This window comes from Notolepis coatsorum (genome assembly GCF_963971535.1).
Source record: "Notolepis coatsorum genome assembly, chromosome: 7".
In the NCBI taxonomy this organism is placed as follows: Eukaryota; Metazoa; Chordata; class Actinopteri; order Aulopiformes; family Paralepididae; genus Notolepis; species Notolepis coatsorum.
The window spans coordinates 76,638,591-76,665,646 of NC_140171.1; the positions used below are offsets into that span (position 1 = coordinate 76,638,591).

Here is a 27,056-nt window from a genome sequence, read left to right on the forward strand (position 1 = left end):
ACTAGGCTGCAGTAAAAAACTTAAAACCAGATTCTCAAACATAAACATAAAGACGGACAACACGCTCATCACAGACAAGCTGGATGTAGCCAATTACTTAAACATCTTCTTCACAAACATAGCCACAACACTGGTAAACAAACTACCCTCCCACTCAGGGCATTATGGGGTAGAACACATAGTAGCATACTACAAAAACCTAGGGGTCCACAAAGACGACTTCAAACTTGAAATGGTAACAACCGATGAGGTACTCAAAAAATTGAGCGCCCTCCAACCTAACAAGGCCACTGGCCATGACAACATCCCCTCCAAATTCCTCAGAGACGCAGCAGCCGCCATCACCCCAGTCATCACACACATAATAAACCTCTCTATAAGACAGGGGCACGTCCCCAAGGACTTCAAAATTGCGAGAGTGACCCCTCTACACAAAAAGGGCAGCAAATTAGACCCAGGCAACTACCGCCCTGTTTCTATTCTTACCTCCATCTCGAAAGTCATGGAGAAAATAGTCTACGAACAGGTCGAAAAGTACCTGGCGGAAAAAAACCTAATCTACGAATTCCAATCTGGCTTCAGAACGTCCCACTCCACTGACACATGCCTCCTCTATTTGAACGACCACATCAAACAAGAGGTGGACGCTGGCAAATACTGCGGCATGGTCATGCTGGACCTACAAAAGGCCTTCGACACTGTCAATCACTCCATTCTAATGGACAAGCTAAAAGCAATTGGTTTTGATAGCCTATCAGTGAGCTGGATGCAATCCTACCTGGAGGGGAGAGAACAGATGGTAGAGGTAAACGGTACTCTATCCCCCCCCCTCACAGTGAGCTGTGGTGTTCCACAAGGAAGCATACTAGGACCGCTACTCTTCCTAATTTATGCAAATGACATGTCGTCAGCCTGTGACTGCAACTTGTTCCTGTTTGCGGACGACTCAGCCCTGCTGGTCTCTGACAAGAACAAATTGCAGGTTGAAAAAACCCTCAGCACGGAACTAGGCAAAATCTGCATATGGCTCGCTGATAACAAACTATCATTACACATGGGCAAAACAGAGTCCATTCTCTTCGGTTCAAATAACAAACTCAGCAAGACCGACGGCTTCTCAGTTACAGTGGGTGACAATATTGTCACAAGGAAAGACGAAATTACCTACCTGGGTTCCATCCTAGAGGCAAATCTTTCCTGTGACAAAATGGCATCCAATGTAATAAAAAAAGTCAACCAACGAACTAGATTCTTGTACCGGATCTCCTCTCTGGTAAACAAGAATACCCTGAAGACTCTGGCAGGAGCACTCATTCAAGGGTACTATGACTATGCGTGCACCTCATGGTACCAAAGCACCTCAAAGGCGCTTAAAACAAAATTACAAACATCACAAAACAAACTGGTCAGACTACTACTTGACCTGAACCCCAGAACCCACCTCACCCCTGCCCACTTTGCCAACCTAGGATGGCTTAGAGTAGACGACAGAGTACAGCAACTTGCAATGGGCCTGGTCTACAAGATACACTATACGACCGGGGTGCCCATGTACATGTCAAAATACTTCCCAAAGGTCAGTGAATACCACAACCACTACACCAGAGGAAGCTCAACAAATCATGTTAAACCCAGATTCGGCTCAAACAAGGGACTAAACACGTTTCGCAATTATGCCACAACAATGTGGAACGCCCTACCCAAAGCTGTAAAGGAATGTGAATCCCTGCCCACATTCAAAACCGCCCTTAAAGAGCACCTACGGGAGGCTGCAATTCGAAACTGGCCACCGTAAATGCCCAAAACCCCCACCACCTCCTAATAGACAGTCTCCTCCCCACCGCATGTATATATTCCCTCCCCGCCGTATGTATATTTCCCTCCCACCCACCCACCCCCTCCTAATGTACAGTCCCCTCCCCATCATATGTATATACTCTGTCAGGATCTAGGGGTAACAGTACTGTATATTTGAATACCGCCTATGTCACAAATGTATCAGTACCAAATACCTATATGTCCCTATGCCATAAATGTCATGTATGTTGTGTATGTCATAAATGTCTATATGAATTGAAAATGGGGGACCCTGATGGAAACAAGACAAACGTCTTTCTCAGGTCTGCATCCCCTTAACAATTGTATGTATTGAGCCGTACTGTATTGTACCCATTCTGCAATCTGTTAAATAAAGTTTTCATTCATTCATTCATTCACTTAAAACAGCGCTGCTTCTCTCTCAGTCTGACTCCCCCGCTGTTGCAGACAGGAGTGTGTGTGTGTGTGTGTGTGTGTGTGCGTGTGTGTGTGTGTATGTCACAGTGTGTGTGTGTGTGTGCGTGCGTGTGTGTGTGTATGTGTGTGTGTGTGTGTGTGTGTGTGTATGTGTGTGTGTGTGTTTGTGGGTACGCCAGCGTCGGACAGTGTGAGAGAGAACGCTGCAGTCAGTAGAAAGTAGGAAGGAAGACATTTAAATCAATCAATTAATCTATCAATCAAACCGCGATTTTTCTTTTGTTCTAGATTGAGTCAAGACCCATCAATTACATCATCCAACATTGTTTAAAGGACTAACACATTCCCCTTGACAGAATCGCTTCATATTTAGTCGTTATGGTGCTTTCAACATAACCATTTGTTGTCCGCGATCTTGTTTTCTCCCGGAGTGAGCCGGGGAGGGTTATGTGATTCGGTTGTGGGCGGGTCCTGAGCCCAGGACCGTGGATTGTTGCCAATAAAGACGTGTGAATGGCCAATCAGAATCGAGAAATTTGCATGCCGTTGTATAATGTGTGATAAAGTTTCCTTCATTGTGTGAAGTGCTATTTATTGACATTTGATATCGTTATGAAGTGCTATTTATTGACATTTGATATCGTTCTCCTTCATTGTGTGAAGTATCACCAGGTTGCCGTGAATCAAACCCTGCCCGGTCAAGGCTGATTGGGGTTCCTGACATGAGGTTGAAGTGGGCTTACAGTATTTTTGTCCACCCCTTTTTATATAATAAATACTATTGTTAAATTAACCTACACTCTGTGTCTTTCTTAAAGCTAGGAACTTAGCGGGTGTAACAGATATGTACCGCGATAGTGTGACTACGGTACATAGAAGTAAAACTCACTCCCCTGAGGCATCCAGACTGAGCGCTTAGAGAGAATATCCTTTCTTGGCACAGCGGTCTGTGTTGCTGGCCCCGGTGCGGACGCCCGGGGTTCGACTCCCACTCAAGGCATGGTCGAAGTGTTTGGCAGGTACAGCGTTGTACCGGCTACAGTGGTGCCGTTTGACCCGGATGCCTGAGTGGTGTGACTTTAGGGGGGGTGAATGTAACGGATATGTACCGCGATAGTGTGACTACGGTACATAGAATCAAATTTGCTGATGACACAGTAGTGGTGGGCCTGATCTCTGCCAACGACGAGAGGGCCTACCTGGAAGAGGTAGAGAATCTGTCACAGTGGTGTCAGGAGAACTGCCTCTCCCTGAACGTCAGCAAAACAAAAGAGATGATTGTGGACTTCAGGAGGTCGGGGGTCAAGGACTACAGCCCCCTCAGCATCGACGGGGCACCGGTTGAGAGAGTGAACAGTTTCAAGTACCTCGGAGCCCACATATCCGAGGACTTGACATGGACCACACACATTGACAGTGTTGTGAAGAAGGCACGACAACGCCTCTACTTCCTCAGGCGCCTAAGGAAGTTCCAAGTCAGTCAGAAGATCCTTAGGAACTTCTACTCATGTACAATAGAGAGCATCCTGACTGGCAACATCACCTCCTGGTTTGGGAATAGCACTGCACAAGACCGTAGCAGACTACAAAGAGTGACACGTTCAGCCGAACGCACAATTGGAGGGGGGCTTCCCACCCTCCAGAACATTTACAACAAGCGGTGCAGGGGGAAGGCTAAGAGAATCATCAAGGACTCCAGCCACCCGAACAACTGCCTCTTTGAACTGCTGCGGTCAGGCAAGCGATACCGGAGTCTTAAGGTGAGCACAGAAAGACTCAGAAGAAGCTTCTATCCCCAGGCCAGCAGGCTGCTAAATGAACAATAAACACTATGCAACAACCATCAAATGCACACAGCACACACCCACACACTCACTTAAACAAACAACACACTGCAGCACCCACTCTCCCCACTTTAGATCACACAAACACACTTTATATTTATTGATAAATTATTTGCACTACAACTCGTACACCTACTGTAAATTGTACCTAAATTGCACCTCATCCCATTTCTGCCTTGCACTATATAGTATTGTATATTAGTACCTTGCATAGTATATTGTATATTATATGGTAACTCAGTTACGTCTATTCTGCATCGAACATTGTACATATGTCTATACTGAACACTGTGACCTCATTTTTTTTTTTTACTTCTAATTTACATGCTATACTATGTTATACTATACTTATCTTGTCTTGCACAGTCTCTGGAGCGTAACAGTAAGAAGCATTTTGTATAAACGTATTCTGTACTTCTGTATGACAACTATTAAAGAAACTAAAACTCACTCCGCTGAGGCATCCAGACTGAGCGCTTAGAGAGGATATCCTTTCTTGGCACAGCGGTCTGTGTTGCTGGCCCCGGTGCGGATGCCCGGGGTTCGACTCCCACTCAAGGCATGGTCGAAGTGTTTGGCAGGTACAGCGTTGTACCGGCTACACATGAGTACCTTGGTCGTGTAGTGTATCTTGTAGACCAGGCCCATTGCAAGTTGCTGTACTCTGTCGTCTACTCTAAGCCATCCTAGGTTGTCAAAGTGGGCAGGGGTGAGGTGGGTTCTAGGAGTAAGGTCAAGCAGTAGTCTGACCAGTTAGTTTTGAGATGTTTGTAATTTTGTTTTTGTAACTAGTCGCAAACTCGGCTATGATTTCTCAACCCCCAGTTCAAACCTCAGTACATTTGTAAGTATATTAGCTATACAAGTTGTTGTAAATTATATCTGTAAATTGTACTTCACGCAAGACAAACTGTAAGAAAACTGTGCCAAAAAAGTTTAGATTGAGCATATTGTTTACGGTTTTGTAGCTCGAATGCATCCTACCTGGAGGGGAGAGAGCAGATGGTGGAGGTAAACGGTACCCTATCCCCCCCCCTCACAGTAAACTGTGGTGTTCCACAAGGAAGCATACTAGGTCCGCTACTGTTCCTAATTTATGCAAATGACATGTCGTCAGCTTGTGACTGCAACTTGTTCCTGTTTGCGGACGACTCAGCCCTGCTGGTCTCTGACAAGAACAAGTTACAGGTTGAAAAAACCCTCAGCTCAGAACTAGGCAAAATCTGCATATGGCTCGCTGATAACAAACTATCATTACACATGGGCAAAACAGAGTCCATTCTCTTCGGTTCAAATAACAAACTCAGCAAGACCGACGGCTTCTCAGTTACAGTGGGTGACAATATTGTCACAAGGACAGAAGATATTACCTACCTGGGTTCCATCCTAGAGGCAAATCTTTCCTGTGACAAAATGGCATCCAATGTAATAAAAAAAGTCAACCAACGAACACGATTCTTGTACCGGATCTCCTCACTGGTAAACAAGAACACCCTGAAGACTCTAGCAGGAGCACTCATTCAAGGGTACTACGACTATGCTTGCACCTCATGGTACCAAAGCACCTCAAAGGCGCTAAAAACAAAATTACAAACATCTCAAAACAAACTGGTCAGACTACTGCTTGACCTTACCCCTAGAACCCACCTCACCCCTACCCACTTTGACAACCTAGGATGGCTTAGAGTAGACGACAGAGTACAGCAACTTGCAATGGGCCTGGTCTACAAGATACATGTGGTAAATTCCCACAGAACTTCTACAATAATTTGAGGTTATTGTAGTACAATACAATGAGATTGATTATCTGGAAGGAGGAGGAAGGGATCATACTTGATAGAATTGTTGATCTCCTCATCTGACTTAAGCAGATGAGGAATAAACGTGTACGCCAGACAAACCATGAACTATAGTCCAATTCAACATTTATTTGATCAGAGCCAGGAGACCAAGGTGAATAGGACAAAAGATTATCAGAGAACATTAACAGGGCTGTCTGTTGTACAGAAATCACAATCAGGTTTGCATTCTCAAACCTCAATAATGTACATAAACAGTCACTTGGTAACATAATTTGAACATACATAGTTTACTGTAGGCCCCTTTTTTATATGAGTAAGCCTGGTTTCTAAGATAAGTATCTTTACATTCTATTTTAACCAACCAAGGGTCCATGATTTACTCACATAAAAAGCAGCACAGTCTCTCTGGTGGAAGGAGCGGTGGAGCCCAACAGACCCCTGGGGTCGGTCCGGTCTGAGGGCTCCCGAACTACCAATTTGTCTCCTCTTATATACTATAATTTCTAGCCAATAATAGCTTTACATAATACAGTTGGTCCGTGGGCGTCTTCTGTGAGCGGTCCCCTGTGGGCGATCTCCTGTGGGGGCTGGCAGCCCCCCCCCCCCCCCTGGGTTGTGGCGACGTGATGGGACAGAGACAGAGGGGGCCCGTCGGTGGCCCACGTCCGTGTGGTCCCCCGCTGAGCACAGAGGGGTTCTGCTGGTGGCCCCCGTCCGTGTGGTCGCGGTGTTGGGTCTTGTCTCACGAGGGGGGGGGCTGGCATGATGTCCTCTGGTGGGGGGGTGTGAATACTCTTTGACCTTTTGGGCCATTTACCATACAGTACTAATCTGGTCACATAGTGGGGGTGGAGAATGGCTCTTCTGTCACCCCTGTTCCATCCATATTTAGCACTGAAAACCCACTCTGCTAGTTGGCAGAGTAGCTGTGATGACTTCTTTAACAAGAGTGTAATCACCCGTCAAACCTTATATTATGGTTTACTCTTTTGATACTAAACAGTTGATTAATAGATTCATGACTCTTCAGCATGTAATCAGCATCTACATACAGTCAGTTTGAGTGAGGGCTTTGTGACCTGTAACTATTCCCCTACATACCATTTGGGTAAGCAGCCTTTTCATGAGAGGGGGTTGGTGTGGAATGTCTGTTTCTCCTACATTATGACTCTCTAATTATTCACACATATTATTTATGAAATTCAACGTCAATATTTACCACATTTCCCCGTTTTGACGATTCTTATCGTCACATATGATATATTGACTTGATTTTCTATACATACTAACCACACATAATCAAATTCATTTTTTCAAAAATTAAAATTCATTTTTTCAAAATTTCTCAATTTTTTCTTTTTCCATTTTAAACAAAAACTTTGAATATGCTAACAACAATTAAAAATAATTTTAATCTAAACATCAAAGTTTGTTCCCACACTCTTCTAGATGATCTGGTTGAGAGAAAACATACATTAGTATCACAATATTTTCATTTTTACATTCATTCAATAATCTCTTCTTTCTGCTAATTTATTCCTTAAGATAGTACAATCACATCTGCATAATCAATCAATTGCTTCCCACCTATCCTCCCCCCTTTTATGACACATATATTGGTCATAACCTTGTCACTTCTTGTTTCCCCAGCTCAGTTTTGGCAGAGGAAAGCAGAATCTCAACGAAAATTTTCTTTCACCCATTCCCCTCACTCTGGCCATATCCTCACTTATGTGAATGCATCTTTATCTGACCCTGCGTTGTGTAATTTATCCGCCCTTTGCTTGCGCCCTACCAAATCAATGTGCACAAGACAAAGCCCATCAGTACCTATTCAGTCCCGTCCCTGTCCCCTGCAGTCCAACCACAACTCCACAACTCCCCAGAGAACCTTGTTCACACACTGTCAGCTCAGTCTTCAGACTGGCCCCGCCCTCCTAGGCCAGGTCATCCCAGGTACAGTCATCGATTATCTCATGACAACCCGTCGTCAGACGATTATAGCGTGGAAGTACCTCCAAACCACATCTGTTCAGTTTTTACAACCTGGCCCCACCCGCATGGGGTTTGTATAGGCAGGGGTCTCTGTGTACAAGAATTCTCTCACCATCATTGGACTGCAGAGTAACAGGGAAAAATGAAATCCACGTTACCGCTTCTAATGAAATGTATTCATGTCTCCCCCATCGTCGATCTGCCTTCCCCCTCCCTTTTTCTGAGCTGTTGAAAACACAAGCACAGAGCATACTTTTTACACAATATGTCAACATACTCAATAAGGGAAGCCATTAATTCCATATGCAAATCGTGGTGGCACTACTTAACTGTCATTGATCTGATCCAATGCATCCCAGCCTCCATCCGTTCCAATGTCTCCCAGCCTTCAACAGTCCTCTCCCCAGATCATGACAGAGAAACAACAAAAGGCAAATAATCAAAAAAACATTGCAACAGATGTGAAAGCAGATCAATGAAATTAACCAGCTCCAACCGCAGACCACCTTAATGGTTATTTAGAAAGAAAAGAAAAGAAATCTAAAACCCTACACCTAAACCTCATCACACCTATCATTGTGATTTTGACACCTTTCAAGCCCGCACAGTCACCCTCTACAGGCTCCATCCACACCCATACCAGACATTCAAAAGAAATCAAACCAAAATGAAAGTAATAAAAACAAACTCCTTCAGCAAAACAAATGATATGAAACAAATGATAAGCGACAATAATTCCCAGGTCTATTTGTGGTATAACCCAAGTGGTTTGATACACTCCTTACTTAAACACATATTGTCATTTTTAAGACTAGTTTCACCTTAAGTGAAAGCTAAGTTGTGTGTGTGTATGTATGTGTGATCAGATTGTGTGAATGTGTGTCTGTGTGTGTCTGTGTGTGTGTGTGTCTGTGTGTGTGTGTCTGTGCGTGTGTGTCTGTGCGTGTCTGTGTGTGTGTGTGTGTGTGTCTGTGTGTGTGTGTGTGTGGGTAATTAAGGCTTCCTGGCCCCCACCCCCAGCTCAATCATTCACTGAAATCAAAAGGACATAAACAGACAACATCTCAATCTCACACATACATACAAAAATTTAATTCAAATAAAAAATATTATCTGTACCAACTCAACCAAAAAATATGACCTAAAGTAAACGCACTCATCCAATATCACAGTGTCACAACACATTCAATCCTGAACCTTAGAGTTTTTTAGAAAAGAAATCAAAGCAAAAACCAATCGAACATCACAATTCAACATCATCCACCCATCATTCATATTATAAACATATACTTCCTTTCATACACTCATTAATCAACCAACAGACAGACAAACAATGTTAGTCCCCCTGCGCTCATCTCTTCTGCTCTCAATATTTGGCTAATCCAGTACACACTTTCTCACCATACAGTCCTCACTGTATCTTCTACTCCTCACATCCAGAGGAAGTCTGGGAACCCCCTCAGCGATAGACCTCAAAACATACCCAGTGTCCTGAGAGCCAAAGCTAATCCTTCTAATCAAACAGGTAGCCCTCCAATGTAATTAACCTCATCTGAACTGGCTATCCTAATTCAATTACTGTGCTCACTCCTTCATCAGCTGTGTTCTGTATTAGCACGCTTCCTGTCTCAACATTTCCCCCGTCATAAAAATAACTGCCAACTGTTTTCTCACTTTGACTGTTCTCTCCTATCTCCACCTGTGGCCTCTTTCCTGTTGCATCTAATCTCACGCCCCGCTTGGCCCCCCTTGGGCCGTTTTACTGCTTAGTAAAGATAGCCCGGGTCACTCTTTATGAGTTCCCATGACCTAATCCTAAATTCCTTTACCCCCCTGCAACTCAACAGAAGTTAGTCATTACACACGAAACCATTTATAATAACTGCTAAAACACAATCTTACATCAAAGCAGCATCTAAACCAAACCCCTTGTCACTAAATTATCCCACTGTGACCCAAGGATTTTGCAATCAATTCCTAATATAAAACATCAGCTTATGTAAACCAATGGCATTAAAGATATAACATTCTAACAGTATTTCAACATAGCAATGCAACCAAATAACATATACGCCCACAAGCCTACATTATAAAATTATAATCTCCTATAAGTCGGAGGCTTGTGTCAACATTTTAACAGTGTATTAAAGATTTACCAATCTAAAACAAGCATAAACACATGTCCTAACCATATTAACAGTGTATTAAAGATTTAACAATCTAAAACAAGCATAAACACACGCTCATTCATCTCTGAACAATTGCACTCCAAACAGATTTTAAAAATCACATCTCCACAAAACAATATTTATGCATATTACAAACACAAGCATCTGTATCAAAAGCCACCCTTTAGCAATAAAACATCATTAGTGGTTAGTTCCAACATGCTCTTTTCTTCATACACGTGTGATAAATTGATTTTACTGCATTCTACTTTGTAGAACATTTTACCAATTTTAGCCTATTATTCCTCCCAAACTACCGTTTATCTGTGTATCATGTATGCAATAAAAGTTATGATGCATTTAAAACGGGTGACTCCGTCTCTGGTCTGCATCCCCTTAACAACTGTATGTTTTTAACTGTACTTATTTTTAATCAATCACTACTCATTCCCCCCTGGTTAAAAATATACCCCTGTGTATCAAAGACAATAATACAATCTACCCAGTATAGCCGGTTTTATGAATCCCAGTTTACTTATGGGCATGTATCCATTATTTCATTTCTCCTCAATAGGCTCACTGTATCGTTTGCAGCCTAAGTAAATCCTTATTGACTACCTCCCCTAACCTAACCACCATACATGTTACATCTCTTCCCCTGTTTACACAAAAATACAATGTACAATATACAAATATAACCATATCACACAAAGCTAAATATAAACTCACCCGTTTCCCCTGGCCCCTGAGCGAAAATAAACGAAACAGCGAACCGCACATGCGCAGCAGCAACCGATGCGACCGTTATAACGTTGCCACGACAACCAAAATCTGCCACGACATTCTAAACCTGCCACGACATTCTAAACATGCCACGACATTCATAAAAATGCCACGTTCTCTAACCCTACCCCAACATCATTCTCAAAACTTGAAACGTAACATACGTCGCCCGCAAACGCCACACAGCAACGGCACGCAAGCTAACTAGCTTAGCCAGCTCTAATGCGACGTTCAAGGCCCTCACGGGAGCCGTGCCTTTCAAGATCCGTTCATCCACGCAATTCGCTCAGTACCAACCAAAGCATAAACAATTCACACAAGCCTAAAATAACCAACCACTCTAACAGAAAATAATTTTTAAAACATTTCATACAAACCAACGCCGCACACATAGTTCAACACGAATCCTTTCTCCTACCTACTCCGCCTCACTCCATAGCACCGCGAACGTTACATACTCTCCACAACACCATGACGTCATCAAGCAGCGACTTCTTAATATCATACACTATCGCTACCGCATCAATAATAACCCTCAAAACGGCCACAATCTCGCCACCCTACGTCTTGATCCGCTTCTTACCTGCAATCGCCGCCACAGTGTTTAATCAATTCTCTCATAACGCCATCGTAACGTCCCCAGTTTCACCGCGGACTTTTCCACAGAGCTAAGCTAGCTAGCCCCAAACACCAGTAGGACTCGCCTCAAACCTATGTTCGTTGGTCATTAAAATATCATAACAAAACAACAATAAGCTCCCACGTTTCGCCAATCATTCCTAACCACAGCCATAGTCCCCCATACAATTCCTAACCATAGCCATAGTCCCCCATACAACCATTAAGTACTTATCAGTCATTTCGACCGAATTGTTTTTGTATCACAGCGAACGTAATCGAATCAACAGGCCGGTTTCGCTCAAGATTAAAAAGGACCCCCCGATCCGTTCGATACTATGCCTAAGGACGGCAAATATATCTTCATTTAAATTAGGCCGATTGGTCCCTGACTTCAGTCCGTCCATTATCGAGCCTTGTCTTGAACACGCCGGCACCCTTATCTTCTATTAATTACTACGTTTCAATCCTGCAATCGCACAGACCCCCTGCGCTGATCATGCCAGGTTCCACTCATCTTTACCATACCGACTTGCATGTTCTGAATAGTTAACAGAGCTCTTCTTTACATCGAGCCCGACGCATTTATGCCCATACCGTCCTCACTCACGGTCCCCGTCCCGCTATCTGTGACTATAAGCAGGGTCATAACGCTCATCGGACACAGCTCTCTTTCCATTACAGAACAATCAAATCTCCCCAACTTACCCGCGCCCCCTTCCTGAGAACAATTTCGGGCAATTATATACTCAGAACGCGCCCCTGTCGTACACACCAGATAACCGTGCTTCCTAGCCAGAAAAGCCTTTTATCTGCCGTCATGCGACGCCACCATTACATCATGATCAGATAGTCCGTGCGCCACCAATACGCAAAATCCCACGACATGCCGTCTCTTCTTGGTGCAACCCCCCCCGTATAGTTCATAAAGTATATTCCATACGAGTCCCAACTCAACCCCTGTGGCCCGCATAGGCCGAGACCGGCCTCCTGTGTCTGAACAAACATACAAACATAAAAAGCCCACGTTTGCATGTTCACTGCACAACAAGCGCGATCTTCATACCCTCGGACATCCTAACCTAAGTCACCGCTCCCCCAACCCTGCATGCAAAAGCCATATTCACCGTGGGTCCCAACAAGTGGCGTACACAACCAACCTCCATCCTGTCCCTCTCTCTCCTCCATTTCAGACAACAAGCCCCTCGTCTATAACTCCAAACGCAGCAACACCCCAGCTCTTTGCCCCGTGTCCCCAACACACAGCAAGGTCCAGATTTGATATGACAAGACCCTACCGCACCTTTTCAGGGGGAGACACAAAGGGTGGGAAGAACGGCACCATTTCTGTGGTAAATTCCCACAGAACTTCTACAATAATTTGAGGTTATTGTAGTACAATACAATGAGATTGATTATCTGGAAGGAGGAGGAAGGGATCATACTTGATAGAATTGTTGATCTCCTCATCTGACTTAAGCAGATGAGGAATAAACGTGTACGCCAGACAAACCATGAACTATAGTCCAATTCAACATTTATTTGATCAGAGCCAGGAGACCAAGGTGAATAGGACAAAAGATTATCAGAGAACATTAACAGGGCTGTCTGTTGTACAGAAATCACAATCAGGTTTGCATTCTCAAACCTCAATAATGTACATAAACAGTCACTTGGTAACATAATTTGAACATACATAGTTTACTGTAGGCCCCTTTTTTATATGAGTAAGCCTGGTTTCTAAGATAAGTATCTTTACATTCTATTTTAACCAACCAAGGGTCCATGATTTACTCACATAAAAAGCAGCACAGTCTCTCTGGTGGAAGGAGCGGTGGAGCCCAACAGACCCCTGGGGTCGGTCCGGTCTGAGGGCTCCCGAACTACCAATTTGTCTCCTCTTATATACTATAATTTCTAGCCAATAATAGCTTTACATAATACAGTTGGTCCGTGGGCGTCTTCTGTGAGCGGTCCCCTGTGGGCGATCTCCTGTGGGGGCTGGCAGCCCCCCCCCCCCCCCTGGGTTGTGGCGACGTGATGGGACAGAGACAGAGGGGGCCCGTCGGTGGCCCACGTCCGTGTGGTCCCCCGCTGAGCACAGAGGGGTTCTGCTGGTGGCCCCCGTCCGTGTGGTCGCGGTGTTGGGTCTTGTCTCACGAGGGGGGGGGCTGGCATGATGTCCTCTGGTGGGGGGGTGTGAATACTCTTTGACCTTTTGGGCCATTTACCATACAGTACTAATCTGGTCACATAGTGGGGGTGGAGAATGGCTCTTCTGTCACCCCTGTTCCATCCATATTTAGCACTGAAAACCCACTCTGCTAGTTGGCAGAGTAGCTGTGATGACTTCTTTAACAAGAGTGTAATCACCCGTCAAACCTTATATTATGGTTTACTCTTTTGATACTAAACAGTTGATTAATAGATTCATGACTCTTCAGCATGTAATCAGCATCTACATACAGTCAGTTTGAGTGAGGGCTTTGTGACCTGTAACTATTCCCCTACATACCATTTGGGTAAGCAGCCTTTTCATGAGAGGGGGTTGGTGTGGAATGTCTGTTTCTCCTACATTATGACTCTCTAATTATTCACACATATTATTTATGAAATTCAACGTCAATATTTACCACATACACTACACGACCAAGGTACCCATGTACATGACAAAATACTTCCCAAAGGTCAGTGAATACCACGATCACAACACCAGAGGGAGCTCCACAAATCATGTTAAACCCAGATTCGGCTCAAACAAGGGACTAAACACGTTTCGCAATTATGCCACATCAATGTGGAACGCCCTACCCAAAGCTGTAAAGGAATGTGAATCACTACCCACTTTCAAAAACACTCTCAAAAAACACCTAAGGGAGACTGCAACTCGAAACTGGCCCCTGTAAATGTCCGAACACAACCCCCTCCAATGTACAGTAAATTACCAAGTATGGTCTTGTCAATAATCCAATGTACAGTGTTGTTTGTACAGTTGTACAGTGTCCCCCACCCACCCCTCCTACCCAACCCCCCCCCCCACTCCTACCCAACCCCCCCCCCCCCCCACCCACCCAACCACCTCCAATGTACAGTCCCCCCCCACCCCCACCTACCCAATCCAATGTACAGTTTCTACGCCTAATGTATATACTATTTTCTTTCTGGACTCTTTTTGTATCACAAACAGTACTGTAATTGCAAATCTGGTATGTCATAAATGTATAGATGTAGCAGTACTGTCTATCTGTATGTCATGTATGTCATATATGTTACGATGAATTGAAAATGGGGGACCCTGATGTAAACAAGACGAAAGTCTTTCTCTGGTCTGCATCCCCTTAACAATTGTATGTATTGAGCTGTACTGTACTGTACCCATTCTGCAATCTGTTAATAAAGTTTTCATTCATTCATCATTCATTCATTCATTCAGGTCGGGGATGACGCGTTTCCCACCACCACGTGTTTCCCATGTTCAACTTCCCATCTCCGAGGATAACTGAATGTAGCAGAAACACGTACACTCCTCCCACGACGACTCCTCTTTCTCATTGGCTCCGCGAAATACACAATCTGGGACATCCTCAACAAACACGTTACTGGTATTAAAGTTATTGAAATGGTTTTAACTAAAGAAAAGCATTTTTGACGAAGAAAGAATACTTGACGCCTTAACTATACTATAACTATAGCAATACAAAGTGCCTACTACGCACGACTTCGGACAATTGAACACGTGGAACTATATATAGCCAGGTGTTTGTTTCTCTCCGGGTGCAGTTAGAGGATGGACGTGTTAGCAGAGTGGATGATCGCAGCAGACGCTGCTGTTGCTGCACGGTGTTGGCACATGCATCCAGATGACAAGTGGCGCTTTAGATAGTTACCTAACATACATCTAACGTTTGCAACGGCTACTATCTGCAAATAACATTTCCCTCTCCTGGTTTTGCCAGTGAAAATGAAGTTTGATGATCCCTTATGCTAGTTAGCTTGCTTAGCTAAGGTGGGAACGCCAGGTGGCTACAGCTAACTTGATACCATTTCACAGCAGCGGAGAGCGAGAACGTTTATTATAATAATAAAGACCTTTCCAGTCATCGCTGAGCACATGGTTTGATCTTTCGACAATACACAGTAAGTCAACATTACCACATAATAGCAAGCTTGACGATTAGACTCTGGCGTAATAGCCAATAGTTGTATGTAGCTAATGTATAGAGACATGTTGTTAGTGTAGCATTATTACTACTCTATGAGCCATGAGGTTACCCTTCGACCTGGTTATTTTCTATTTTCTTCCTGTATTGAACCATTCTGTCGATTTATGTTTAGCTATTTCTTGTTAAAAAATATTTCTCGCTCTTTATTCGTGTATTTTCTTTATGTAAGGGATGCCCAATGCCAGCTCGAGGCACAAGCGTGGTAGAAGGAACCGACGGCCGCCCAGAGAAGATCCTGCCAGGAATGAGCTGGTGTCCAAGTCCCTGGAGAGTGCCCAGCAGTGCCTGTTTAACCAAGACTATGGAACCGCATTCGTCCACTACCTTCTAGTCCTCAACCTTGCCCCTGTGCTGAAGGACTTTGCCAGGGTGGGTAACGCTGTACACATCCATTTAGTTTTTCCAAACATCGATGTAGCACATTTGTATTGGCCCATCAGCCCAATATCAGATATAGGCCTACCACAATTTTACAAACTGACACAATAACATATTTAACAATAACAGCGCTTCTTGTGTTGTAGTCGTTTACGCACTGACTATAATGTGTGTGTTTTACCCAGCCTAGCCCACCAGACAACACAAAAACCATCACAACAAATGGAAAACACTTCTGTTCACCCAAACCAGTCCACCTGTGCCTATGTTGATATGCACTGCATGCTTCAGTGCACATTCAATTATTCTGTCCATATTCGCTGTCTCACAACGCCTGTTTTGGAGCCTAATTATGTTCCTTTGGTGTTGCAGGAGTCATTCAGGTTCACCCTTTTCAAATGGGCAGATGAGCTGGACTCTGTGGGGCGCATTCAGGATCTCTTTGACTGTTATGAACAGGCTCTGGAGCTCTTCCCCCTCGATGAGGTCATCCTCAACAGCATGGGCGAGCACCTGTTCAGGTACATTCCTCTTTCATTGGATGAGGTTAATCTGGTATTGACCTAAAATATGGTAAACTAGTCATATGCATAGATTAGTAATACTTTTTTCACCTTGACATTTTGGCGGTGAAATCTTATTGCATGCATCAGCAGTGAACCGGGACAAGGCTCTGGCTCACTGCTGATGAAGGTGATCATCAAGGTCTTACTACTCGTCTATACATATGAAGAGTTCATAGTATGTTCCTCTGCTTGTTGCTTGTCTTGGACGAGAGAAAATCTTAATAAATCATGGGTTTTATTGTGACCATATAAATGTGAGATATATTCACATATGTTCTTCAGAAGTTTGATCTGTAGATGGAAAATAAGCTTATTGGAACTTTATAATTCCATTGTGAAATAGAATACAGGTCTATTTCACTCCAATGTTTACAAATGTTACTGATGTAAACAAACCTTTTTACAGCCCAAAATACAGCAAATACAATCGACTTATCTCAAACACTGCCCTCTTTTCTTGATCCATTACAATTGTTTGGAGGATCGAAAAAAGAAAAATAACCCTAACCATATAAAATACAGGCCCAATAAGTTATTCAAACAAACAAATGGGTAGTAATGGAGACATTTTTGTTGTTGTTGCTGAAGTAAGGAAAGGAAATATTAATGTTTTTCCAGCAACTGCATTGGGCTGCATAGTTCGCTTTTGCTATAAATAACAACATTAAGGTTTTGATTATGGATTTTGCCCTGTCAATATCTAAATGCAGTGGTGGTTTTGTGTAATGCTAAATACTTTGTGGAGCTTTTGCATTCCAGGATCTGCTAGTAACAGACTATTATCCAGATTTAATGTTACAATAATTGTGTAATGTTTGTATTCCTCTAGGTGCGCAATTCTCACACACAGTCGCTGTTTAATCCATCTCTATGATGAACAAAACTAATTATGTAATGTGCCCAAACGGCAGACTTAAACAATGCTGGAAAATATCAATTGATATAGCTCACTATGATGGTTACATTTAGCAAATAATCCGTATGCATGCCGAACCGTGGGTGGTAACTCATACGGATCAACTACGATCTGTTTAGGGCTGCAACTAACTATTCATTTGTTATCGATTAATCTACGATTCGTTTGCCAGAAAAAAGTCACAAATGTGCCTAAATAATTTGTGTTATTTAGTTGCATGCAGTGCCATGCTTGGTCACTAAGTGGTGTTCCATTGTTTATACCTGATGTAGCTACAGGCTTAATTTGATTTAACCTGAGCCAGTGACTTCTTCACTTCCTGTTCCACCGTCAACTTGTTATAGTAGTTTCTCTAGTAACGATGTGGCTAGTAGTTGTTTTAATATAGTTGTGTATATTGAATAATGCCGTATGACATTGACCAGGCATCGCATTGGCCATGGTCCTTATTGTATATTTTTGTAAATAATAAATGGGTTTGTGCCAAATCCCAAAAGCGACAATGTCTGTTAAGCTATTGTGCTAAGCTATCCTGTTGCTGTCATTTTCATGCTGACAAGTTGACGTCACACAGCCAGACACGTTACGTGTAAGGAAATATGGGATTTGGTGTTGGATGTATGGACTCTACTAGGGGTGGGAATCACCAGTTTCATCACGATACGATACGATATTGATTCTTTGGACAACAATACAATATTTGCCGATATCCAAAAGTCTGCCACGATACGATGCAGGTGCCTGCAATCGATACGAGACGATATCATAAGCCCATTTAACACAATCGGTAACATTTAGATCAACTCAAAAAAGGTAACGAAAATATAATAATAATAATAATAATATTCGTGTTTACTGTAAAGTGCCACATTTTGATATATTTAGCTTTAAACTTGAAATAAAGTTAAACTTTTTGGAACTTGCAACACACAACCTAAAACCCCTCCATACCTCCCTCTCCCAAACCGTTAAATTTTTTTTTATGTTGCATGATCATGTATACATTTATTATGTATTGTATTTTTTATGTTGAAATATCAACATTATCTGGCCATCCTCAGTAAATACTATCAAACTCCTTTGACTTCACCTACTTAAAATCATTGACATAGAGAGGGACAGAGACCCTCCCTTTCCTCACTGTTTTCTCTGCCTCTGAACCGGGTTAGCTTAGCTTAGTTACCGGTAGCACGTAGCAGCTAACGTTATTTTTGGCGAGGATGCAAAGCATGTAAGATGCATTGGATGCGTTGCGGGGGGAAACAGGCAGCGTGTAGCTTTATGCCAAGCAAGCAGTGCAAAAACTTACCGTAGTGGCATGCAGTAATGCGCCTTTCATTTTCCGCCGCCCAGCGCCCAGGTCGCGCGGAAATAGGCTGTCTATTGCCATTCTCTTTGACAAACTCTAACCTTAACCAGCTCCTTAACAGCGCCTAAACTTAACCGTTCTAACCTTAACCAACTCCGAAACAATGCCTAACCTTAACCGGCGAAAGAATACACGTTAAAAAAAAATCACGTTAAAAAATATTTTCGATGGGATTCGAACTCGCCAGCAAACAAGCCATAGGATCCACAGCCATGTGTCCTTGCCAATTGAGCTAGTGCCAGATAGTGAATAAGAGGCGGTGACTTATATATATTGAGCTCCAACCAAGGCGGGATCTCATGCGCATGCGCGGGCACCTCGCGCGAGCACGCCGGCGCACGCACGCACCTGAGCGAGCACGCCGCCGCCGGTGCACGCACGGTAGCATTTGTCTGAAAAGAAGGGCGCTTTACCGCACTAGCGTGCGGTGACGAATGCGGAAGCATTTTTGCACTGCTTGCTTGGCATTAACGTACAGGCAAACAGGCAGGGACTTATTTCCAGGTCGCAAAATGTGCACTGTGGAGCTATGCTGTAACATAGCACGCTGTTGTTGGGCTGCCGGAGCCATAGATATAGCCGGAGCTGCGTTTGGGAGGAAATGAGACTTGCCACAGGATTTTAAAAATAAGAGTATCGATATGAACCGAATGTTGTTGGACTGCTGGAGCCATAGATATATGGCCGGAGCTGCGCTTGGGCGGAAATGAGACTTGCCACAGGATTTTCAAAATAAGAGTATCGATATGAACCTAATGTTGTTGGACTGCCGGAGCCATAGATATATGGCCGGAGCTGCGCTATGGCGGAAATGAGACTTGCCACATGATTTTCAAAATAAGAGTATCGATATGAACCGAATGCCTATCGCACGGGTGCTAGTGCAGTAAATTCATTCATCGCACAGACCTATTTTTCCATAGCACGTGCGACATGTATACATATACGCACTGTACAGCCCTGCCATTGGTTTAATGCGTGGCATCACATAGCCATATCCCGTTCCCAGCGTGGCAGAGAATGAGTTAAGTACCTAGCTATATTGAGTAGGACCCAAAGTAGTACCCTGTGGTGGTGTTTGAAACCGTTTTTCCCTAGATAGATTTTCCTACATTGAGTGACTTTGTCAAACTTCCTAAATTCCTTAAATTTTCCAGGATGGGGTTCAGAGATGAAGCGGCGGGTCATTTCCACAAAGCCCTGAAGATAAAACCGGACTACCCGGAGGCCAGGGAGAATTTCTACCGCGTGGCCAACTGGCTGGTGGAGCGCTGGCACTTCCTGATGCTCAACGATCGAAGGAGGAACCACAAGTACCAGCAGGCCATTCAGAAGGCTGTGGAGGGAGGCTGCAACACTGTACTAGACATAGGCACCGGCACCGGGATCCTCGGGTGAGACATTGTCCTAATCATTAACTTTTCTTGAAGGGCCACATTGCCCATTTCCAACCTTAATCCTATTGTTCTGTTGTGAGGAGGACATGATGGGACAATTGGACATGAAACTTAGCAGCGTGTTCTGTGTATCGAGTGCTTGGCTCAGGCTGCATTAACCCCCCCAGACCTCTGTGAGTAGAAAGCAGACCTCTTGTGAACTGCAGACACTATTTCCTCAACTATTCTCAACTGTAGTACTGTAGGCCCAGCTCGAGGAAAGTTAAAACCTCTTAGCATGCAATGGCCCACATGTGGGCCCTCTTGAGGACGATTTGACCACCGGCACTTTGGCGACCTCTAGCGGCTCGGATGTGCATATTTTTTAATACAATATATATATAGAATTAAAGCCCTATTTGTTGCATGTCGATAGCCGTTTCAGGTGACAAAAATTCAGCGGTTCTCGAGTTACATGCCGATATGTGAGGCGTGCGCCGAAGTAGACGGCAGACTTTTTATTTTTTAATACCACCCCCGACTCTCGAGCCTCTACCTTCGTCAATCATTTGGCGATCTCGTAAATGATTGGATTAGGGCTTTCCAATGGTACCCCACGTGGGAATGAGCGAATCAGGGATCTAGGTTAAAAGTCACGAGCCAAAACAGGAAGAGAATTATCCGTCCAATGCATTGAAGTCTATGAGAAAATTGTTTTCTGAGCTCTCACCTTTGACCAAAACCGCTTCTAATCACTCATTTCTGAATGGACATTTATGAAATTTGGCCATGTACTACACAAGACTTCAGGCTATGGACCCAGGTTGTTTTCTTCAGCCATACCAATGTTAGCAATACTACTTCTGGACTACTAACTACTACAGAAACGTGAGTAACAAGTTTTTCTACAACTCAAGTTCAGACCTATGTTACTCTATTTCATTAGCACTAAAACGTGAATTTTCTTTATTGTATTAGAAACTTCAATGTCATCTTTCAAAAGAGACCAGGCTCATGCATGTGCTATAAGTATAAAGTATAGTACTTTGGTTTGCAAAAAAAGTATGCAGTCCTCAAAAACGAAAACTAAAATAGCCAAGGGGTTTTAAAGAAATAGTTGAAGAAATTGTGTCTGCAGTTCACTAGAGGTCTGCTCTCCTTCGGGTGACATCATCCTGCAGAATTTCCCAGGAAGCTGATGCAGCCAAGCTCTCCAGACAACGAACACATTACTAGGTTTTAGCAAAAAAAATAAAAGGCCTACACCTTTACATATCCTTACTGTTTGTTTCTTCCTGTTCAGCATGTGTGCCAAGCAGGCGGGAGCGGCCGAGGTGTATGCCTGTGAGCTCTCAAAGACCATGTATGAACTGGCCTGTGAGGTGGTGACTGCAAACGGGATGAATGGCAGCATTAAGATCCTTTTTATGAAGTCTTTAGAGATGGAAATACCAAAAGACATCCCCCACAGGTGAGATGTACTGTAACTAGGTGTGGGGATCACCAGAGGCCCCACGATACCATATTATCATGGTACTAGAGTCACTGACTGTATATTAGGGCTGTCTTAAATACTTCGAAGCTTCGTTCGATGGAATGAGCTTCGAACATTAAAACAAATAATTGTAACCCCCCCCCCCCAAATGCATCTCCAAGGGAATATCCCTTGGAGTTGTACACGACGGAGACGCCACACAAAACATTAATAAGGCTATGCCTATGCTGCTATGACTAATGTGTTACCAAGTTGGCTAATTTAATTGTAATCATCTGCTTTTGTAGGTGCATTGTCTGATATAATTATAAATTATAAATTAAATATAATATAATTGTTTGTCATGTACAAAGGTCTGATGACCACATAGAATAGAAACTGGAGCAGGCTGCACATGAACAAAAGACAGCCCCTCTCAGTAGATGCTTTTAAAGCACAGTCCCGGGCAGGTAGGAAACAACACAAATGCGCTTTCAAAAGGTAAATGATATTTATTATCTGTGGCAGGAATTCAAACCTCCACATGCAATATGTATATATAAAGAAGGGAAAAAACAACCCACAAACAATTAACAAACAGGCAGAAGGGTAAGGGGAGAACAAACAAGTAATATAGGTTAAACACAAGTGTTGGCAAGGGCCAACACAGTATAAAGTTCCCTTGGGGAAACAGTGGCAAAAATGGCCTAAAAGCCAACAATATGTAAATAGATAGAAATCCCTTAACAGGGAAGAAAATAGGCACAAAGGCCAACTACATATACAAACCCACACAAAGTGGAAACAAAGGGCAGTATAAATATATATGTGAAGATCCACTTAACACTTTGAGTGCCACGCCGGGTTTCCTTTTTACCCCCTTGATGCCATGGTCCACTTCAATGTTAACGTTAATATCGCCTAATCTATGTTTTAAATTATGGCTATGTGTCTAATCTGCCCGTCGCTTATCAAAGAACACTTTTCCAGTCAGTGCTGTCAAGGCAGATTGGTTTTTTATCGCTTCATTTCCGTTTCAGAGCATTTTGAAAAGCACCCGTTTTGAAATAAAAAACAGTTCATTCTAGACCATTCTGTGATAATCGTCTTTTACTGGAATATTCCAGAACGTTGATATTCGTCGGCCTATTTATGAATCGTTTTCAAATAAACGCTAGATGATAAATATTATACGTGCACGCAAGCACATTCGCGCCGCGCACGGATGATCGCCGTGTTCATTTCCTCTTGGACTTTTCCAGTGAAACCGAAAGAGCCCATTTCACAAAACAGCCTATATCTTCATCAAAATTAGTCTGATTATCCTAACACTGATAACATAGATTCCTTACCTGACATCAGATGGTATCCAACTGGTATATTCCAATTCCTGATCACCATTCGAAAAAATCGATAAGTGTATGGATCCAACGTGATACAGTAGTACACATGATTCCGCGGGGCTGAGAGGCTCCAGAATGAACTGTGGTAACCCCGGCTGGATCAGTGGACTGGAAAATGTGGAGTACCGGATTTTTTCCCCCATCCATTTTCATGGAGTCTATTCCAAAATCCCTTATGTCATCTGGGAGACGATAGGGGGCGCTTTTTTCCACATATGATCGCAGGCGGTGCTCGGGTATACTCGGGTAGGCTCGCGTGATGCAATATGATTTCAGATCGCTTAAAAAAAAAAAAAAAAAATCTCGTGAGTGGCTTTCAACATAACTATCGGAAACCCGAGATATCTTGTGTGTGGCAGTGAAAGTGTTAAGAGTGGTAAACGGCACAGAGGCCAACAATATATATAAAGCCACACACAGTGGAAAACAAGGGCAACCTCCAAACGCTCTGGTCACTGGCAACTGACACAGAATGAGGCGCCAGGATGTGTGTGCTGTCAGGTATTTGTCCACCCGTCCCTCTCGAGGTGATTGCCATCAGCTGTCATTCATTAGGCAATCAGCACTCTTCAGTGTAGGGACGGGCGGCACCTGACAGAGAAAGAGAAAGGGACAGCATTAGCTATCATGGCACACACACATCACATACAAAACATAACATATTTACATATACTAACCTGATGTTCAGATGGTGTCATAAATACAGTAATAATGGTAATGACCAACCCACGTACGTCACAGTTTGCTTGATAGATGAAGGTTGCAACATAATTACGTATGTAATGTCATGTTGTTGGCTGTGAGAGCAGCCCCACTGCACCCAGGCAGCGCAGCCAAGTGAAACCTTGTTGGCTGCGTCACAGTCACGAAAGGGGCTACTTAATTAATTAATCCAATCCACTTTATTTATAGAGCACATTTAAAAACAACAAAGTTTACCAAAGTGCTGTACAAGTCCCACAACATAAGATAAAAAAAGATAAAAAAAAAAAATTATAATTTATATTTTTTTTATTATTATTTTCTTTTCTCGAAGCTTCGAATTAAGATCGAAGCTCGGCCCCGAAGCTTCGATTGCCAAAAAAAGCTTCGAAGGTCAGCCCTACTGTATATTGTGATGTATTGCAACCTATTACCTTTATTCAACTGCGAATTATGTCCCCAACGGAAAACTTGGTCAACATGATCTGCAATAAAAATATATATAAATCTGTTTTATCTAATAAGATAAAGTTTACAGTCTGTTCACTTCATTCCAATATTGTTATTGCAACAAAATGGGATTGTCGAGCAAATCTTTTGTAATTTATTATATTTTTAAATATCGATACATGGCGTCAGTGTATGAATATAATATTGGCATGCAAAATATTGCAATATATTGCTTTATCGATCTTTTCCCCCACCCCTACTTATAATAGTCACTCACGCTCCAAACACATCACTGATAAAAAGATGAAAAGACTATCTTAAAAACAGGCAGCTTTTTCCTACTGATGCTTCTTTTGAAATTCTACAGTAGGTTCAGGGCTGCCCCGTTTCAGATTAGTTAAAGGGGAACTCCACTATTTTGGGAAATTAGCTTATTTAACATCTTCCCTGGAGTTAGACAAGAAGATACATACCTTTTTTGTCTCTGTGCGTGCATTTTAGCTTTGGGAATAGACGCTCCGTTAGCATAGCTTAGCTTCATCACTGGAAGTGAGGCAGGACAGTAGCCTTACAGTGCCTTACAGTGTATTGCAAGGTCTGACATTGACCAAATTTGATATGCATGACCTTGGTGGGCTCTAGGTCAACTCCTGAAAAGGGGGTCAATGTCAGACCTTGCAATCAAAAGTTAGGGGGCGCACTGAAATTATGGCAAGGGTTATTAGCCCCCTAACTTTTGATTGCAAAGTCTGACATTGACCCCCTTTGCAGGAGTTGACCTAGAGCCCACCAAGGTCATGCATATCAAGTTTGGTCAATGTCAGACCTTGCAATACACTGTAAGGCTACTGTCCTGCCTCACTTCCAGTGATGAAGCTAAGCTATGCTAACGGAGCGTCTATTCCCAAAGCTAAAATGCACGCACAGAGACAAAAAAGGTATGTATCTTCTTGTCTAACTCCAGGGAAGATGTTAAATAAGCTAATTTCCCAAAATAGTGGAGTTATCCTTTAAGTCATTGGTTGTTATGGTCTTTTGTCGAGTTGGACTTTTTTAACACTTTCACTGCCACACACGAGATATCTCGGGTTTCCGATAGTTATGTTGAAAGCCACTCACGAGATTTCTCTGATTTTTTTTAGCGATCTGAAATCATATTGCATCACGCGAGCCTACCCGAGTATACCCGAGTGCCGCCGGCGATCATATGTGGAAAGAAGCGCCCCCTATCGTCTCCCAGATGACATAAGGGATTTTGGAATGGACTCAATGAAAATGGATGGGGGAAAAAATCCGGTACTCCACATTTTCCAGTCCACTGATCCAGCCGGGGTTACCCCAGTTCATTCTGGAGCCTCTCAGCCCCGCGGAATCATGTGTACTATTGTATCACGTTGGATCCATACACTTATCGATTTTTTCGAATGGTGATCAGGAATTGGAATATACCAGTTGGATACCATCTGATGTCAGGTAAGGAATCTATGTTATCAGTGTTAGGATAATCAGACTAATTTTGATGAAGATATAGGCTGTTTTGTGAAATGGGCTCTTTCGGTTTCACTGTAGAAGTCCAAGAGGAAATGAACACGGCGATTATCCGTGCGCGGCCCGAATGTGCTTGCGTGCACGTATAATATTGATCATCTAGCGTTTATTTGAAAACGATTCATAAATAGGCCGACGAATATCAACGTTCTGGAATATTCCAGTAAAAGACGATTATCATAGAATAACAGACGAATGAACTGTTTTTTATCTAAAAAAGGGGTGCTTTTCTAAATGCTCTGAAACGGAAATGAAGCGATAAAAAACCAATCTGCCTTGACAGCACTGACTGGAAAAGTAGTCTTTGATGAGCGACGGGCAGATTAGACACATAGCCATAATTTAAAACATAGATTAGGCGATATTAACGTTAACATTGAAGTGGACCGTGGCATCAAGGGGGTAAAAAGGAAAACCCGGCGTGGCACTCAAAGTGTTAAAGTGAATTTGTACACTCAATATTGTTTATGCTTTGTTTTCATGAGAAAGCAGATCACTTACATCACAATAATATTTGCACACGTTGGTCTTTTAATAAGGCATAGGTTTAAAGAGGTCCTTCTGCAAGATTGCAATATTTTGCAGAATGAGATTAATATGACAAAAGCAAGTTTATAGATTTGTTGATTTAAAATTGACTATTCTTATTGACAAATATTGTATTAGATAGTTGACCAAGAGGACAGCCCTATTTTGAATGGGTTCCTTTGGTACATAACGGTCTACACAGACTTTCCATTTTAGTCAAATGTGTTAATGTGGTGTTTGCTTCTCATGCCAGGGTGTCGTTGGTGGTGACAGAGACTGTGGATGCAGGGCTGTTTGGAGAAGGCATCATAGAGAGTCTCATCCACGCCTGGCACCACCTACTGCTCCCACCACAGGTATCCACAGTACTAAATATTACACACATCTGTTCTGTTACTATACAGTAAGTACTGACACTGCTATTGCTACATGTATCAACTGTACTAAATATTACACGCATCTGTTCTGTTACTATACAGTAAGTACTAGGGGTGGAACGGTTCACAAAATGGACGGTTCGGTTCGTATCACGGTTTTGGGGTCACTGTTTTCGATTCGGTTCGATATACGTTGTTTTTTTATATAAAAAAAAAATGTAACACTCAAATCTAAACATGCTTCTCATTTATTAAAAAAAAAAGGGTTTACAGTGTTTACAGCCTTAAATAATGTTTGGCA

At 42.9% G+C, this 27,056-nt stretch overlaps 1 protein-coding gene across 2 annotated transcripts in view; it reads left to right on the top strand.

Moving 5' to 3' along the window:
- The first annotated feature begins 15,094 nt into the window (after window positions 1-15,094).
- The window catches only part of prmt9 (protein arginine methyltransferase 9), a 41,385-nt gene continuing 29,423 nt past the window's right edge, over window positions 15,095-27,056 (top strand). The window contains exons 1-6 of one of the 2 annotated variants that reach the window (XM_084318552.1): window positions 15,095-15,582; window positions 15,838-16,037; window positions 16,419-16,567; window positions 20,055-20,291; window positions 21,577-21,744; window positions 26,632-26,734. In XM_084318552.1, coding sequence (XP_084174678.1) covers window positions 15,840-16,037; window positions 16,419-16,567; window positions 20,055-20,291; window positions 21,577-21,744; window positions 26,632-26,734 — 855 coding nt within the window. In that variant the 5' untranslated portion in view covers window positions 15,095-15,582; window positions 15,838-15,839. The remainder of the gene's footprint in view (window positions 15,583-15,837; window positions 16,038-16,418; window positions 16,568-20,054; window positions 20,292-21,576; window positions 21,745-26,631; window positions 26,735-27,056) is intronic. The other variant, XM_084318553.1, reaches the window with a different exon arrangement.